This window comes from Amphiura filiformis, chromosome 11, assembly GCF_039555335.1.
Source record: "Amphiura filiformis chromosome 11, Afil_fr2py, whole genome shotgun sequence".
NCBI lineage: Eukaryota > Metazoa > Echinodermata > Ophiuroidea > Amphilepidida > Amphiuridae > Amphiura > Amphiura filiformis.
The window spans coordinates 22,426,101-22,444,227 of record NC_092638.1 but is presented as its reverse complement, the minus strand read 5'-3'; the positions used below and the strand labels follow the sequence as shown (position 1 = coordinate 22,444,227).

The following is an 18,127-nucleotide window of genomic DNA, read 5'->3' as shown; positions in this document are numbered from 1 at the left end:
GTTTACTTCTTTTTGACTCAGCCTGTATAGCTCACGGTGATGTGCGTTAGAAAGTTGGGAAAAATCCTTCATTAGCAAACTCTATTACTTTGAAAAGCTATAAGGTTGATCAAAAAAAATGCTCGCGGGCAGAGTTGAAGCTAGACTTCTCCGTAGTCCACTTGCCCATTGTGCATACTCTTAAAACTCTGATTTAATTAATTTGTGCACAATTGATAGATTTTCACATCTGATCTTTTTAGTCACCGTACTCCCTCTGTTTGTTAACTTCTCAAGTGGACTGCTTACTTTGACTTGAGGTTAACATTTTTTAACACGGGACTCTATGGAGAGTTAGGCCACAGTGTAACTCAAAATTTTGCTCATTTCAACACCAAATTCGATCGTTTGTATTGCCTCATTAAATGACTGAGTGAGCCTTGTACAACAATAGATATCGGTTGACCATCGTTCAGAGTGCATAGTTAAAAACCAACAATAGGCTCCTACCACATAAAACTAGATGGATTAGATATCTATTGACCAAAACATTAACAGGTCAGACCAAAGGTTACCATTTAACCTCCATAGGGGCAAAAAAAATGAAAAATGCTCCGATTTTTATGAAAATAGTCTCAAATTGTTCGTCTTCTACATATTTGATCAATTTCTTATTCCTTGTGGCAGTGCACCTCGAGGCTGAGAGTTCTGGGCAGAAGCGCAAACCTATGCCGTGTGGATGAATTTTGTTAATATTTCAGCAAAAATGTTAAAATGAGAAAAAACATACCATTTCAAGTAATCAATCTATCTAACTTTCAAATGAAAAACAAACAAATAGTTCCTAATCTTATGTTCATACATACACGCTATGTAACGGCGCGCGTGATTGGATGAGAGCCGGGCATAAACAGCGTTTATGCCCGGTGTTCCGGATGTGCGATCGCCGGATAGGAAAAATGAAGGAAAATCATGACTTTTAATAATAATGTTACTTGTAATTTTGTGTTATTATTTTGATGAAATAAGAATTACAAAATGTTCTTGTATGTATGAACGGGGTTCATTCATATATTTTCATGACTAAACGGTTGTTTATGCCCGAGGGGCCGCTTGCTTCATGAATCGCCCAGGCTTAATAACATATAGTTAGGTTCTTCGGGCTCCCCTTTTCAGCATCGCTATCACCGAAAGACCCCATTTTGTTCCAAACCCATGGTCTTGTCAACCAAAGAGCTGCTCCTTGGAGCTGTAACACAAAACCTATTATGTTTTCAAATTGAGTATCAACTTCCAATCAGCACTTATTTTAATACTTGTTCTCCAAGGTCGAAACCATTTGAAGCCACATTTCAATACTCTAGGTTTTTTTTTTTTTTTTTTGTTAACTTATAATGTCATCAATGACTCCATACTTAAGGTCTAAAATTCGTTTTATCATCCGTAACCCCAATGCTTTATATTTTCTTTCACCAAATAGCCCTTAAGTCTCAGTCTATCGATTTCATTTTAAAGTTCACTCCACTGGCACCATCGTCTAATCCAAGTCTACATTAATTTGAGATACATTTATATTTAATCAGTAAGAGCACTTAAAAAGTAGGATGAGAAAATAAAACGTGCCTGAAAATGATTTTTGTATGACAAAATAACAATGAAAAGGTAATTGATTATAATACTACGCACAAATATTATCTTTACACATGGAAAAGAGTCCATATTTCAAAAAGATGCCATATTAAATACAAAAAAGACCAAACGGTGTGTGGATGTTTGAGTAGACCAGTTTGCTGTCTTTTAAATTGAACCTTCATCCACTTCAATGCTTGTAACTTAGCTTGTAGAGATCATAGTGGATCCAAACAGGTGTCAAAATGTTTTAAAAATATGGGAGATTTTCTAAGCGTACAGGTACTTATGTGTGTAGTTTCAGTACCTACGACTTATATGGCTATAAGCACAATAATTGAATGTTAACTCTGGGCCGAGAACCCGTTATCGGTACCTTATATGGCAATCGTTTTTCTACATATTATTTGTTTTGTAATTATTTTTTTGTATTTTTGTATGTAATAACTGGGCCATATGGAAGAACAGGGGAATACTTAAATTTTCCCCTGAATATGGACCCAGTATAAAGAAGAAACAAACAAACAAACAAACAAACAAACAAACATGACATGCATTATATACAACATTAGGTACTAAATTAACAGACCTGATGAACCTCCTCAAGCAATTGGGATACCTATTTTACCTAGTAAATAAATAAATAAATAAATAAATAAATGAAAAATATATTTTGGATTTTTGTGCAGCTCCCAAAATTCGATTGGGTGAAGGAAGATTTTGAAACCCAAAGAACTAATCACCGATTTTGAAAGCATGAGGAAACCGGAGATCCCAGAGAAAAACTGCACCACGAGTGGTTTGAATCAGACGTCAATGATGCAGACTCAGCGTATATATCGCTCACGCACTTCAAATCCAAAGTCCTAATTTCATGATTTTAAAACGTAAGCGTTCAATACCCCTATTATAGAAAAAAAAAGCCTATATTGTGACATTTTATTCTCAGTTGTCAGTGGCTCATTTGTCATGCAAAAATTAAAAAGAATAGCAACCATGGCAACGTAAACCGGCATACTTATAAATCGCGACTCGCGACGCATTACAAAAAGACCCAAACTCTGCATTTCATTACGGAGATGACATTTATTGGATAGCCTTTGACCTCTGTACAACCTCAGTAAAATTGCTTATATTAAAGATATACCTTAAATTGAGACACACATTCTTTTAAGAATGTCTCCCAAAATTAACAACAAATTACACTATGATATATGTTATATTCCTTTAGCGGAAAATTTTACAATATTACAAAATATTTGAATATCAGCAAAATGCTTAAAGAAAACATGTAATGCATATGAACCATCTCTCAACAACGACGGGCAGGTTCAAAAAGAACCCAACCTGATATAATTTCTTATCTTGTTTCAATATCGCTGATGAAAGAAGAACCGTCTGAAAATTCCGAGGTAGAAATAAAAATTAAGCATTCTGTCACTGTACATCATTGTCATAATAGTTTACCTAACGCCGTACAGCACTATTGATATAGGCCGTTTCATTTTGCTCGATATTGAGATTAACACGATTCTCATTGGCCCTAGGAACATCAGCATATGCATATGTGTACTCAGCTTCATTTGTATCATGCTCATTACTAGCATAAGTGGTTTTGTTATTTTGGTATGATGAAGGGTTTTTAGAGTTTATATCCTCGTAATCTGCAGTACCAGTTACGGTATGACTATTTTCTAAAGAGACTTCATATTGAGGCTCATTGCTGTTGGTAGCAGCTAAATTTGAATCTTGCATCTCCCCAGAGGCTGACGGTTGATGTCCCCTCAGTTCGGTGTATGGGTCACAGGCATCGTCTTTTTTCTTATACTCCATGTATCCATCTTCACCAACAATAGGTGGTGCTGTTGTCTCCTTATTTTTCTTCGATTTTCTGGATAAATAATTATTTATCTAATATTTATTATAGACATATTGGGGCACTATTGATTCACCTCAAGTTTGGTAGTGACGTCAATGCTACTTCGTGGTTGCGCTGCAAGCGTAGCAACAAGCCGCTCTTGTACGCGTGCGTGTACACTTAGGTCGTACTTTGACTTTACGCGCACGATTTGATACTGTGGCGAGCGAAATACGCACATACATTATACCAAATTTGAGATGAACCAAATTATGGGGTACATTGTATAATTTTTGTTCACAGTTGAGTCTCAATGGTAAAATAAAAAACGGGCCAATATTTGACAAGCGAAAGGAGGAAGCCAGCAATATTTTGAAATACCTTTTTGGGACAGGTTTTTAACTTAATTTTGTTCATTAAAACGACTTATAAATAAATAACAGATAGATAAATATATATATAAATAAATAAATAAATAAATAAATAAATAAATAAATAAATAATAAACACAAACAAAATAAATAAATAACAATCATAAACACGTAAAATAGTAACTTAACTCACCTTTTAATAAGACATACAATAATAAGTGTTGTCAGGATTATTAAAAATATGCCACCAATGACAGCTCCCGCTATGATACCTGCAAAAGGCGATAACAAACATGTTTCTTTGGTAACGATCAATTTACTTTTTTAATCAACCATACAACCACAAGTGAATGTTGACATGAATTTGATGATTATATTTTGAAATACAGGAAAATAATACATTGTTTACTAGTAATTTACCTGCATTATCCTTCCTCAATTGCTGATCCGCATTTTCTTGATTGTTTGTTGATAAAGAAGTTGATGTTGATTTGGCTGTCGTTGTAGTTCCACTTGGGACTCTATTTAAAGCTATAATATATATAAATATGTATATATAACTCTATTTACAGCTATAATATATATAAATATGTATATATAATAGTATACTTTAGGTTTTTTATTTAGTTTACTAAGTTTTGTTTAATCAACATTGATTTTTAGGAATTGCACTAGGGCGAACTTAATAAGTGGCATAAATTAAAAATAAAAAACGGAAAAATAGCACGAATGAAAATGAATGAAGATGGTAAAGATTAAGTGTAGAGATGGATACCTGTTTGGCACATGTCCCCGGTATATCCTGAAGCACAGCGACAAATGTACGAACCGAATCCATCTTCGCAAGTCCCATCGTTCATACAAGGGAATTGAGTACATTCGTCGATATCTGTTAAAAAGAAAATAATAAAACGAACAACTTGTTTGAAGACGTTAACCCATAAATAACGGGCAATGACACCTTGCTATTAGAGCTGCTAAGTTCATGAAGTTTGCGCATCGTAATTATAATTATCTAAACGTTTAAACATGAAGAACGCATGGGAATAGCTACGATAATTAATAACAATGATACAAATGTAAAATCAGAATTTTGGCACTGTTTTGCACATGTCATCGAATCGTATTTTCTGTACATGTACATCGACAAATGTAAGCCACCGTGCAAACAACCTACAAGTACATTTGTCAATATCTGTTTATACAATATGAAAACATGAACAACTTTTTGATTCATAAATAATGAGCGATGACATTTAAACATAGTTAGGTGGGGAAAGGTTTTTTAGTGTTGGTGAGGAATGGTGTGTTTTGCTCATGAAGTAGTGGAAGTTTTTTTTTTCAAAACTTCCTAGCCCCGTGCTTGAAGTCTAAAGGTGCGTCGGACTGCGTCCCTTACTCATCTTGATCGTATCAAACGTAAACATATTCATAGCAGCGTATATTATACAATCAGCAGGATATCTCTAACCAGTGATGTATCGTTCGAGTCCGGACTCGGACTCGAGTCCGGACTCGAGTCCACTTTTTGTTGGACTCGGACTTGGCTCGGACTCGGACACCAAAAGACTCGGCTCGGCTCGGACTCGGACACAAAAGGACTCGGACTCGAAGCCGAGTCCAGTCCAAGTCCAGTCCAATTAAATCCATGTAAAATGTGAAATGATTATCTAAAAATGTCAAAGTAGATCTCAAATTTGTTGACTTTACATATTTGGCAATTTTACAAATTAATTGGGGCTGTCAAATCTGTGATCTGTCATATATCCTACATATCGACCAAATTATTTAGATTTATTTGTCACTTTGTAGAATCATATTATTGTTATCATTAATGAAATAATTGATAATTAAATAAATGCAAACTTTATTAAATATTTGGACTACATCAAAATATCTAAGAGTTCTTTCATGGAACTTTCCAATCCAATCTTGAAAGAGAGAAATATGCACACTGGACCATACATCTCAGCTCAGTAAATTGTAATGGCTGTAGGGTGCACATTTGTGTGGGACAATTTTGAAAAGATATTTAGAATTAAAGGTGAATTTCTGTTATTATTATTATGACGATGATGATAATGATGATGATAAAGAGAATGATAACGATGATGATGATGATATTTTTCTATGATATATTTGAATACATTGCAATTCATTTACATGTATGCTGCATGCAGCCTAGTGACACTTCTCTAGTCCCTGGACCTGGGTGCAAGTTCACTGTGTGTTTACATGTAGTGTGCCACACACACACAGATAGCCCCACATGACTGCTGTGAGTGCTGTTTAGTACAGGTGGTCTGATACATGTAGAAGTTTTTACCATCAGGAGATACCTGTTCATGGGTATGGGACTTTGAAGGGGTGTGTGTACAGTTGGTTGGTTGAGTTGTGTTGAGTCTTTTAAATGTTAACTGTGTAGGGTGGGGTTTGGTAGGGTGGGTGTGTATAGGGCAGACTTGTAGTATTGGGACCCGCCATGAGTACGGGTACGGGTCCCAAGCCATGGGTACAGGTACGGGTACGGGTCCCAGGTCACGGGTACAGGTCCGAGTCCATGAGTACAGGTACAGGTCCAAAGTCAAAATAGGGTATGAGTACGGGTACGGGTACGAAGCCACGGGTACGAGTACGGGTACGGACCGTGGGACTCGAGTACGTGTACGGGTCCCAGTATGGGTACAGGCCATGGGTACAGGTATGGAAATTTGAACTTATGGGTCCAATTATAGGGTATGAGTTATGGGTATTATGAGGGGAATTAGACATACCCATAATTATGGGTATGAGTATAAACAAATTAATAAAACATGTACAAAAAGAGATTAAATATTGGTGTCATGGTGAATCTAGCCTAAATGTGGCATATTTTGGGATGCAAGTGAAAAACTATGTCTTTGTATGGACAACCAGACTGTGCAATACTAATTTCAACATACTTTAGTATATTTAGCAGTGATGTCGCGTTCGAGTCTGGACTCGGACTCAAGTCCACTTTTTGCCGGACTCGGACTCAGCTCGGAATTGAACATTAAAAGGCTCAGCTCGGTAAAAAAATAGGACTCGGGCTCGAAGTCGACCCCAGTCCGATTCCAGTCCAATCAATCCATGTACAATGTGGAAAAATTATTTATCTTAAAACATCAATTGGAATTAAATTAATTGTCAATTTTCCAAGTACATTCATGCACATCTACACAATACACATCCATCAGATTATCCATTAGCTCAATCATTATAATTATTATCATTAATTATGCACATCTGGATAATTATATTCATGTTTTATCAATATTTTAAAACTCCTTTAAATCTCTTATCAAATCCCAAACTTCAGTATGGTAAGGACCTCTCTATTCATTTGTCTCAGATGCACTGGTAGTGGTAGAAGAAGTACATGTACACTGTGAGCTCATGTGGCTGGCAGAAAATCTCACTCCAGTCCCCAGCACCAGTCACATTATCATTAGTTCTACATGTGTGCAGCATACAAGTAGTGGAGTGTATTTGAATGGGGAATATCAAAATGATTAATACAAGCTAAAATAATGATATTTTAACATAAAACATAAAAATTCACCACAAAAGAAAAAAAATCTTGAAATGTTTTTCCAGTTTGCTAGGTCTTTTTCTGTATTTATCAGTCATTGTGTGAATGAGACATGTACATGTAGCATACATGTCATGGGTGGCAGTGTGCACAGGCTGTTGTAGATCTCAGCATTCATGTTCTTTTTGTGTAGCCAGGGTTGGATTGATATTTTTCAGGGCCCTGGACCAGGCTAAAATAAATTTAAGGGCACTTGCTAAAGCTTTCCATTTACTCCCCACCCAACCCCATTCATGATGTAACCTATTTGTTTTAATTATGAATTTATGATCAGAGGACTCACAGTGGGATTCATGAGTGGAGTTAACATGCATCTGGGAAGTGATAGTATTCTATTCTCACTTTCCTGCATTTGTGTATAAACCATGTACTGTATGGTACCCGTACCCGTGGGTACGGTAAAAATAGGGCATGAGTACGGGTCCGGGTCCGAAGCCACAGGTACGGAAATTGGGACCCGAGTACGAGTACAGGTACTACAAGTCTGGTATAGGGAGAGCGGTGTGTGGTATAGTGTAGTGAGTGACTTATGGCCAATGACCTTCTTTTTCTACAATTTTAGCATCAAAAACTTTGCAATTTTCTTTTTTCAGCAAATTTGTATTGTAAATTTTCAGCAAATTTGTATTGTAAAATGTTATACCAAATGACCCCCTTCTTTCAAAATTTTATACCCAATTATCCCTTTTTCATTTTGTTATACCCAAATGACCCATTTTTATACAAATAGGCTCCTACTAAGCAATGCCAGACACCTGTCACATCATAAGTTGAATGACCCCCCCCCCCCCCATACACACACATGGGCATGGACTTTGACCGAGTCCGGACTCGAGCCGGACTCGAGTCCGAACTCGAATCATATTTTTGTTGGACTCGGACTTGGCTCGGACTCGGCACCCCTGGACTTGGACTCGAGTCCGGACTCGGACACAAAAGGACTCGGACTTGGCTCGGACTCGGATACAAATGGACTCGGCTCGGCTCGGACTCGGACAAGCTGGACTCGGGTACAAGTCTGTCTCTAACAACATCCGAATATACATGCGTATTTGGCACATATCACCGGTATATCCTGTAGCACATCGACAACTGTAAGAGTTGACTTCATTTTCACAAGTCCCATTGTTCATACAAGGGGAAGAAGTACATTCATCGATATCTGTTAACACACACAAACATAAAACATTTTTACATTACAAAACAAAAGGATCTTCACGTCATCTTCTAGAAGTTTTGGAGGATATGGAAAGAAGTTGACCCATAAATGATCACGAGCCATGACAACATCGCCAGTTTCCGCATCGTATTGTATCTAAAGGTAAAGGCTTATACAGCGCATGGGAATAGCTGATGGTCACTGATGTTAAAACAATGAAATAAATGTAAAATCAGTAAATGCACTCATAGTGTAATATAAAATAGGTACGATAATACACAGGGTCCGAGAAAAACACTTCTCGTGGATCAACTTCGAACTCTCAGAGAAATTTAACTAGGGTTGTCATTCAGATGACATCATAGCCAATATTAAACATGAACAACTTTTTGAAGGCGTTAACCCATAAACATAAATTACGAACAAGTTTGCGCAACTGTACCTAAATGTCAACATTTTTATAGCAGCATGATATCTCTAATGACAATAAAAACAGCTTTGAACAGTGATAGCTGTGAGATGTAAGTTAAAACTTTCTTATTTATTTATTTATTTATTTATTTATTTATTTATTTATTTATTTATTTATTTATGCCTTTGTCATACAGGGTAGCTCCTTTAGAGACAATGCACTGCTATTCTAGGGTATAAGAACATAAACAAAAAGTTCATTAAAATGGAATAGCATTTACAGTATTGATTATTACAAGTTAAAAGCATTGTATTTAATTAAATTTAATTATCAGTTTCTATTGAGAGGTGGTATTTAATGAATCAATGAATAGACATAAGTACATTGTACTTTTTATTACCTTCACATAGTAACCCGTTTCCAATGAATCCAGGTTTACATGTACATTGGTATCCATCATCTTGATCGTGACACTCAGCATTGACATCACATGTATCAATGTCCTCCACACATTCATCAACTAATAGGCAGCCCGTCACTTCAAAACGGAGTCCACAATTATTTTCACAATCTGTTGGAATGATGCGTAGATACCGTGCGGTAATTGGTTGTGGAAATGTTATCGTAACAATGCTGTTGTCATCTGTGTTTGCTTCAAATACCTGCAGGAAATCATTGACAAAGAATGATGATAAAGAACTCGTGTTTCTTACCTTATAATTCATCAGCTCCAAAAGTAAATTTTGCGATTTGGAATGCAAGATCGATGAAAGCAAAAACTTCTATGGTTTGTGACTTGATTATTTCTGAAGAACTTGACATCTTAGGTATCACTGAGTCGTGGCTTACGGGAACTTATCGCGATGACCCTATCATTGCTGATTTTAATACCACCCTTCCAGGCTATGATTTTCACTCTGTCCCTCGGATTGGACGACGAGGTGGCGGTGTGTGTATTTGCCTACGGAAATCATTCAATGTTCGCAAAACTGACATGAAGTCATTTAAATCCTTTGAATACACCGACCTTACAATATCATCTCGCTCACAAAGACCTCTTCGCTTGGTTTTAATTTATCGTCCGCAAACTACTAAGGAAAAACAACGTACCGCACCAATATTTTTCTCTGAGTTTTCATCATTCTTTGAGGAAATTGCAACAGTTCCTGATCATCTTTTAATCGCCGGAGATTTAAATTTTCACATGGACAATCTTTGTGAGAAGCTGCTAAATTCGCTGATTTTATTGATTCAGTTGGATTTTTGCAACATGTTTCAGGTCCTACCTATATAAAAGGACATACACTTGATCTTATTTTATCTCGCATAACAGACAGTTTTGTTTCAAATGTCTCTAGTTCATTTTATCAACCATCAGATCATGCTGCCATTTTTTCTTCTTTATATATTGCTCGCCCAGAACCAGTGAAAATAGAAATAACTATGCGCAAACTTCGTAACATTGATTTTGATGTATTTCGTTCTGATATACTTAATTCACCTCTTTATACCTCGCCAACTACTGATCTGGATTTGTTAGTCGCTCAATATGATACTGTTCTTAATGATATAAAGGACAAACATGCACCACTTATCACCCGCACAATAAGATGTCGACCAAATGCGCCGTGGTATAATGATGACCTGAGAGAGATGAAACGCGAGTCGCGGCGGCTTGAAAGATGTTGGATTTCATCCAAACTGGAAATTGACAAACAAATTTTCAAAGATCACTGCAAAGATCACTGCAAAGATTACAACCTTGCAATCAAGCATGCTAAGCAAACTTACCACCAAAAACAATTTGCAGACTGTGATTCAAAACATCTCTTTCAGAAATTTAATAAATTATGCACGCCCAACATGTCTAAATCTCTTCCATCAGATACTTCAGATGATGCGCTTTCAAATCGATTCTCTCATTTCTTCAGTGACAAGATCCGGCGGATAAAAGACGATCTCATTGACTCTGCTAAATCAGACTCTCCAAAATTTGAAGATTCTTCTACATGTAACTCTTCTTTTAGTGAGTTTTCTCTGATGTCTGAGGAATTGTTTAGAGATATTGTGATGAAATCACCATCTTCGACATGTAGTATGGATCCTATCCCAACATGGATTCTCAAAAAGTGTTTGAACGAACTTCTGCCAATTATCACAAAGATTATTAATTTGTCATTTTTAAATGGAAAATTCCCTGACGCTCTAAAATCAGCTCGCATTATGCCATTGATTAAGAAACAGAATCTCGACCGTGAAATATTGAAAAATTATCGTCCCGTCGCCAACTTGACCTTCCTTGCTAAAACAATTGAGAGAGCCTGTGCATCTCAAGGACAATATTGTTCAAGGTTGCGCCGCAGGCTTACAAAGAAACAATAGCAATCAAGCTTAAACTTTAAATTAACACCCGATAGAGGGCAGGGCCTGAAGAATGAGGGAAATTATGGGGTAAATATTTAACGGAATAAACTGCATAATCATATTATTTAGATTTATTCCGTTAAAAGTTATTTAACTTATCAAATTACTAGTTTTTATATTCTATGGTGTCAAATATTTATTCACAACGTTGTAAATACGCATTAAATACGATTAATAACAACAGAGGGCGCTTTTTCTCATTCACTATATATATTTGCTATATTGGCTCGATAGCTATCGGTTACTGGTGTGCACCAGTAACCGATACCTATCAGGTTACTGGTATGTGCTTTGGGTGATTGTTTGTAGGTTGTATTGTGTAGGTATTGTTTGTTATTTGTTTATTCATGTTTTAAGCGCTAAGGGACTTCGGTGTAAAGCGCTATATAAGAGTCGTATTATTATTATTATTATTATTATTATTATTATTATTATTATTATAATTATTATTATTATTATTATTATTATTATTATTATTATTATTATTATTATTATTATTATTATTATTATTATAGTATTTCATTTGATTCACTGAATATTTGCAGACCCGACCACCCACATGTAGTGAGCGCACCTAATAGATTGTGTGTTTCCTCGTGTGATAATAACTACAGAACACATATAATATTCATAAAATAAATAAATAAAATACCTTTATAGCACTGTAATTTCGCTGCCACCGGTGAATCATTACAATCAGACCTCATCAACTAGGCCGGTTGCAGCCGAGCCCAGCGCAAACCTATCCGCACTTAAATTGTATAAACATCCACATTATTGCAGCAGTTCCCCAAATTCTATAGGGTGACGAAGTTTTTGATAACCAAACAACTTATCGCCAATTTTGAAAGCAGGGGGAAACCTGAGATCCCGGATTATGATACAAGTTCGAATTTACCAAATAATACAATTGAATATATGAATACAAAAGCCACCTAAGTCCATACTTTGGCCAAATTGAGTTAAGCATGGGAAATTGTTGCTATACATAGGCCTGTCATATGCATGGAAGAACAACTCAAATTCATTCTCTGTGTCTATTGGGCATGTGAAAAATAGCATGTATGAAAGAATCACCCAATTCCATGATTTGAGTCTTGTAACACATTGATTGAAATCCAGTATGTATAAAAGTCCACTTGTAACACATTCATTGCTAGAGAATGACTTTTGAACAAAAAATGGGTTTAATAAAGGAAAGTGTGTGGTTTATATTAAATGGCAGAATGCTTATCAACATTATACATACCTGTGTGCTTTATTTTGTATTATCTTACTAGTGGTAATCTCATTCTAACATTTTTGTCTTTGTATATGATTAAAAAACCACCAAAAAAGTCAAAATTTAAAATGAACCCCACGAAGTCCCTGAAATGCTAATCGTCATACCTAATACAGGTTAATCCACTCATTTGCACGTAAAACTTACCATATTGACCAGGTAAATCTAACTGAAGGAATTAAAATGATACACGGGTTTTTCTCTCAAAATAACTTCGCATGGACTTAGCTGGCTTTTGTATTCATGTATTCAATTGCATACAAATATAATATTATAAGTACAGAATGATAAAAGCAAGTACACCAACCGTTTTAAATGTAACCGAAATAACCGGCACATAAACGCGTAATAACCAGGAGAGGATAAATTACCAGCCCTTGCACTCAGCAAGATCAACCGTATAACAGCATTGAGAAAAAGTTGAGCGCTCTGAATTAGTAAGTTTTAAAAGCACGGGCCCTGAACACAACATGATGTGTGATGGGCATTATTTCTGGGCAAGGAACAATATGACAAATTGCCTGGCAATGACGTCGTCACATGTCAACCCAGTCTATAGTACGATCAGAACATTATAGTATGTTGATCATTTATAGTACGATCAGTACGAAAAGTCCAATTTAATTTATTTTCTAAAATTAAAAGAACCACTTTTTAGTGGGAATTTTTGTAAGTTACACGGCTGAAGTTGTGAAAAGGTTGAAAGACTACCATATTATGGCATAAACAAGAATATGTTTGTTTGGTCTTTATTCCTATTGGCCCACCCTTAATCCACAAAAGATACACGTACAAATTGATAAGGGCTTGGGTATGAACGTTTGCACAGTATTTTTGTGAGACATGAGAACACATCAGACATATCGAATTACTATCTAAATACGAAGAATGTCCTTCTGGTATCAAATTATTTTGATTTTTTGAAATTTGCAATATAATACAAAATCTAATGATATTTACTTAAGGTGTATGTAGCTGGGAGGAAAGGCCGGTGATCATTTGAAAATTTTGATCTTTCGTATTGAAATCTTGATTTTTTTCCCCAAAAAAAATATAATTACCTCTTCTCTGGTAAAAGCAAGAGAAGTGATATTTCGATGAAAACACATGGTTTGAAAAAAACACCCCTTTTTTGTGTGTTTCGCGAATCGCGTTTCCTCATCTGAAAACACCCCTTATTTCGCGAAATTTTCGACGAGCATGAATACCCGCGGATGCACAAATTGCGGGGGCCGGGACTTTGTCACACCCCAACGGTTTTAGAAAACATAATTTTCCTTTAGTAACACATAACAGATTTTGATTTGTTTGTAAAGATTTCATTATTACGTATTAATCCAATGGCGACGTCAAAAATGGAGATATCGCATTCGACCTATCCCCACCCCTCCCCGACACATAGAATATGTGAATCATTTATCCTGTAAGCCATTTCAATTCTTACCTGAAGATTGCCGCTGAGGTCCGTAATATTTGTCAGGTTATCTACAGAATCCCCTGTTTGTACTTTTAGGTTACTAATCCATCTTTTGTTGCTCACACTATCGCTACCTTGTGTCTGTATTCCTGTGATGATTACGGTTTTTAAGAAGTCTACTTGAATCCATTGGTCTTGTAACATATCTAAAGTATCCGCATGTGGACGCCAATATCGGGTATTGCTTGGTCGAGCTCTCCAAGGTTCAAATGTTAATGTTTGACTATTGGCTTCATGATGATATGAAGAAGCTGTGATTTGGTTATCCGTTATTGCGCCATCTTGCATGCCAAGAGCTCCAGGTTCACACAGTACTGAAAAAAAAAATATTGATTTCTGCTTTTGTTTTTCAATAGATCATTCTTTTCAACTTTATTATGACATGATAGTAACAAAACATGTTAAATTTTTATTTGCTATTTTCCCATTGTATTCTTATTTGAATCATGCCACCCGCAAGGCAAATAAAAAAAAAGCCACCCTGTTTGCCTTGCATGGGCCTTCAGCGAGTTACCCGAGTATCTAAATATCTCTCAAGTTGTTCTAAATATTTATTCAAACATACAGCATTCGTCACTCTCTTATGCCAATAACCTTGGCGGGAATTATGGGGGGGGGGGCACTCCAACTTTGGAGGTGACGCTTATGTAGGACTGTTAAGACCCCCTTTTTCAGCGTCGCTGTCTCCCAAAGACGCCATATTTTTTATGAACACATGCCCTGTCACCCAAAGACCCCCTATTTTTCCAAGAATCCAAGTGACCTGTTCTTCACGGTGGGCGCATAATGGCGTTCGGGTAAATCGAATGCAGCATACAGTGAAGACGTCTTTAAAACATAATTTCTTGAAAACCAATGTAAACATAGGTGTCTTAAATATTACGAGGCCATGTCACATAGGCATTTTATGTTCATTCTACTCTTATATTTTGAACTCTTCTACCCGTACCACTGAATCAAATGAACTATTGTGCAATTTTTTTCGATGCTGTCTAGGGTGTCAAATCTATTTGATGGCGGCAATGTTAACTATAATAAAAAATCAATTTGATCCGTTGTACAATACAGTTAAACAAAACCTCAAATTCTTCCTCAATATCATAGAGAACATAAAAGTCAATGTCGCATTTGTATCTATGATGATTGGTTATGACCTTTAAGGTAAAATATTCACAAGGTCAATTACTTTTTGACCAGGGGTCAAAGTATATTTGGTACTAACACTGCAGGTCAAATGTCTCCTACCATTCGACCCTATGGTCCTTTTATCCTCCAACTATATCATGCTAATTGAACAATCATCCTATAGATATGCGACCATTGGTTTGAAACACTTTTTAAAAATGATTTTGGATGAAAATGATCATGAAAGTAAATAATATTGAACAAGAACAAATAAAATGATAAAAACGCATTGTTATTAAAAAAAATTCAAAATAAATTGCATCCTGTGAATTATTTTCTCAAAATGTGAAATATAATTTCTGTCAAACACACACAAAATGTAATTATATGATTATCATCGAAAAACATGATTATTTCTCAATACAATACAATACAATACAATACAATACAATACAATACAATACGTCTTCAAATGGTAAATATTCTCAAATGATTATATCAGAATCGTAAACGAGAGAATGTAATAATTTTTGTCAACCAGCTTTACACGCCTGGGAAAAAAGAGCTTCAATTATTGGTTTTTGCTGGAACAGAACGATCACAGGTTTACATCCCCAAATGACGCCACAAGTTGACGTCACACACCAATCGGAAGATACCGGAAATCAATAACCTTCAATGAATAATGTTTTGGTTTATTTTCAGGATCTTTGGTTTAACATCATAACCCAACTGAAGGCCTGTGGTATTGACCGCAAAGTTGGTTGCTCAAAGTTGTTTGGAATTAATAAGAATTAATTTCATCATTCGTTTGCTTTTGCCTTCATTTTCTGCACCTCCATCAAAAGTATACGAAACCATTCTTATAATTATTCACGGTCTTTGAAATGAAATGGATTTTTGGTTCATAATCGACTTTAATGGATAGAATAAGAAAATACATCCTATTTTTTTACTCGAAATTAGTTTAGTAGGTAATTCGAAATGTTGACATTTTTACATGTTAGATGTGTAATATGTTGTGATATATGGACGTAATGAATATAGTGATAGTTAATAATTAATTACAGGACATCAGTCGAAGATCTATTAACCGGGCATGGATTGAACTGCTGCTAAATGGCGCATTTCTGGTATTTTATGTCTAATTGCTGTTATATTGTCATATCACATCTACTTTAATAAATGCAGTCCTAATCATGTTTTTCGCAGTCTTTACCTCTTCACAGAAATTTCACCATGTCGATTCCAGAAGTGAAACCTCATAAAAGCATCGTGAATCCTTATAACGCTAAAGGATTGTAGCCAGCTTTCTTGGTATAGGGGTGGGGAAGTAGAATAATTCTTTCCGGTTTTTGTGGTAAGAGGGGGATATGGGTCGGGGAATAAATTACACGGGAATAATCATCGGCTGTGGAAGATGTGCATACCAGTTCGTTATCTTTTTACAAGGACCTTGTTCAAAAAAGGCTTCTTAAAAGGGCTTCATTGGAAACAAAAAATTCGTGTTCGAAACATTACTGTAAAACGGGAAACACAGGAGATACACCAGGAATAACTTTTCTGGGCGTTTCTTTCCTTTTTGTTCCTTCCCCTTATTTCCTTTTTTCCCCTTCATTCCCCTTTTCCCTTTTTTTTTGCTTTATCGATTTTCCCTTTTGATTTTTAGGGGTCCCTGACTACGACACTGATCACGCTGCAATGATATATTTCATGTTTTTCATTATTATGATGAACTTGCTTATATCAAACGAAAATCATAATGGTATAATTTTTGGGTTTTCATTAAAGTATTGTATTATATTGTAGTAATTGTCTTCAAAGACGTTTATAAGCGAGGGCAATTATTAATCATATTATTTTGCTGTTGATACATGCATCATGAGTTTAGTGCAAAAAAATTGTATCTGCATTTTTGTCATTTTGCAGATGCATTTCTGTTTTTGAATTTATTACTTATTTATTGTTTTTAATATTTTTATTATGTCCGTTACAACTACAAACTTGATGACCCATTAGTATGGATTTGAATAAACAATCTAATGTTGTTGGACCAAGAAGTCTAGAGAGCCAAACAATTACGCGTACTCGAGGGAAAAAATTCCGTTAATAACATCACCATACTTACTAGGAATATGGTTTTTAACGAGCGTAATGAGGATTGAGATAACATATTTCTAAATCAAATTACATTTTACAAGAACAATTTGGTAGAACTTACCTTTTTCTGACGCAACAAGCGAGCAGCATACAGAGAATAAAATTACGAACAACATCATGATGATTCTTCAATTAAATGCCAATATCTGTTACGTATGGATGGTATTGTTTCCTTTCTTTGTTAAAGCGTGCTATGTGTGCCATGCGTGTATCACCGGTACTAGCAAATCTATGCATCGAGCTATTTCCTTGTGTATAAGTTCAAGTTATTTTTTAAATGAAACAATAATTTGAAGGTCGTTTATTTCGATATCGGTTGCAGGCTGTGTCTATTCACGCATTCTGGGTGTAATGTACAACCACAAAACAAAGGTAAAAGGAAGTTGAAACAAAAACTGAAATTTTTTTGTCAAATTCAATAAACTTGAAAGAGAATAAAAAATAATTCAAAAGAAGTGACTTCGTTCTGGGATTCCCGATTTTTTTTAAATGTAATATATATTTTTTAAGGCATACACTGCAAATAAAACGTTGGTAGTAATCATAATTGGGTAAATTAGGAAACAATAAAAAAAAATACGGCAATTGAGGAATGAGATGACTAAATTCGCTTCGCCGATAGACTATGCCATAGTTGA

At 35.6% G+C, this 18,127-nt stretch overlaps 1 protein-coding gene across 1 annotated transcript; it reads right to left on the bottom strand.

The window, feature by feature from the left end:
* Positions 1-2,649: 2,649 nt before the first annotated feature.
* Positions 2,650-17,792, bottom strand: LOC140164563 (uncharacterized). Its single transcript, XM_072187867.1, has 7 exons — positions 17,551-17,792; positions 14,172-14,518; positions 9,422-9,683; positions 4,613-4,726; positions 4,258-4,368; positions 4,031-4,109; positions 2,650-3,499 (listed from the first exon to the last, which is right to left on the bottom strand). The coding sequence occupies exons 1-7, from the start codon at positions 17,606-17,608 to the stop codon at positions 3,076-3,078; spliced, it is 1,395 nt and encodes a 464-aa protein (XP_072043968.1). The 5' UTR covers positions 17,609-17,792; the 3' UTR covers positions 2,650-3,075.
* Positions 17,793-18,127: the final 335 nt, after the last annotated feature.

What these genes read in the sequence shown, in the direction of transcription:
- LOC140164563 (XM_072187867.1), bottom strand. Translation starts at nt 17,608, where the DNA reads ATGATGTTGTTCGTAATTTTATTCTCTGTATGCTGCTCGCTTGTTGCG. An exon ending in CGGGGACATGTGCCAAACAG is followed by an intron (nt 4,369 to 4,612) that starts GTATCCATCTCT and finishes TATATATTATAG; the next exon opens with CTTTAAATAGAGTCCCAAGT. An exon ending in ATTGAGGAAGGATAATGCAG is followed by an intron (nt 4,110 to 4,257) that starts GTAAATTACTAG and finishes CGCCTTTTGCAG; the next exon opens with GTATCATAGCGGGAGCTGTC.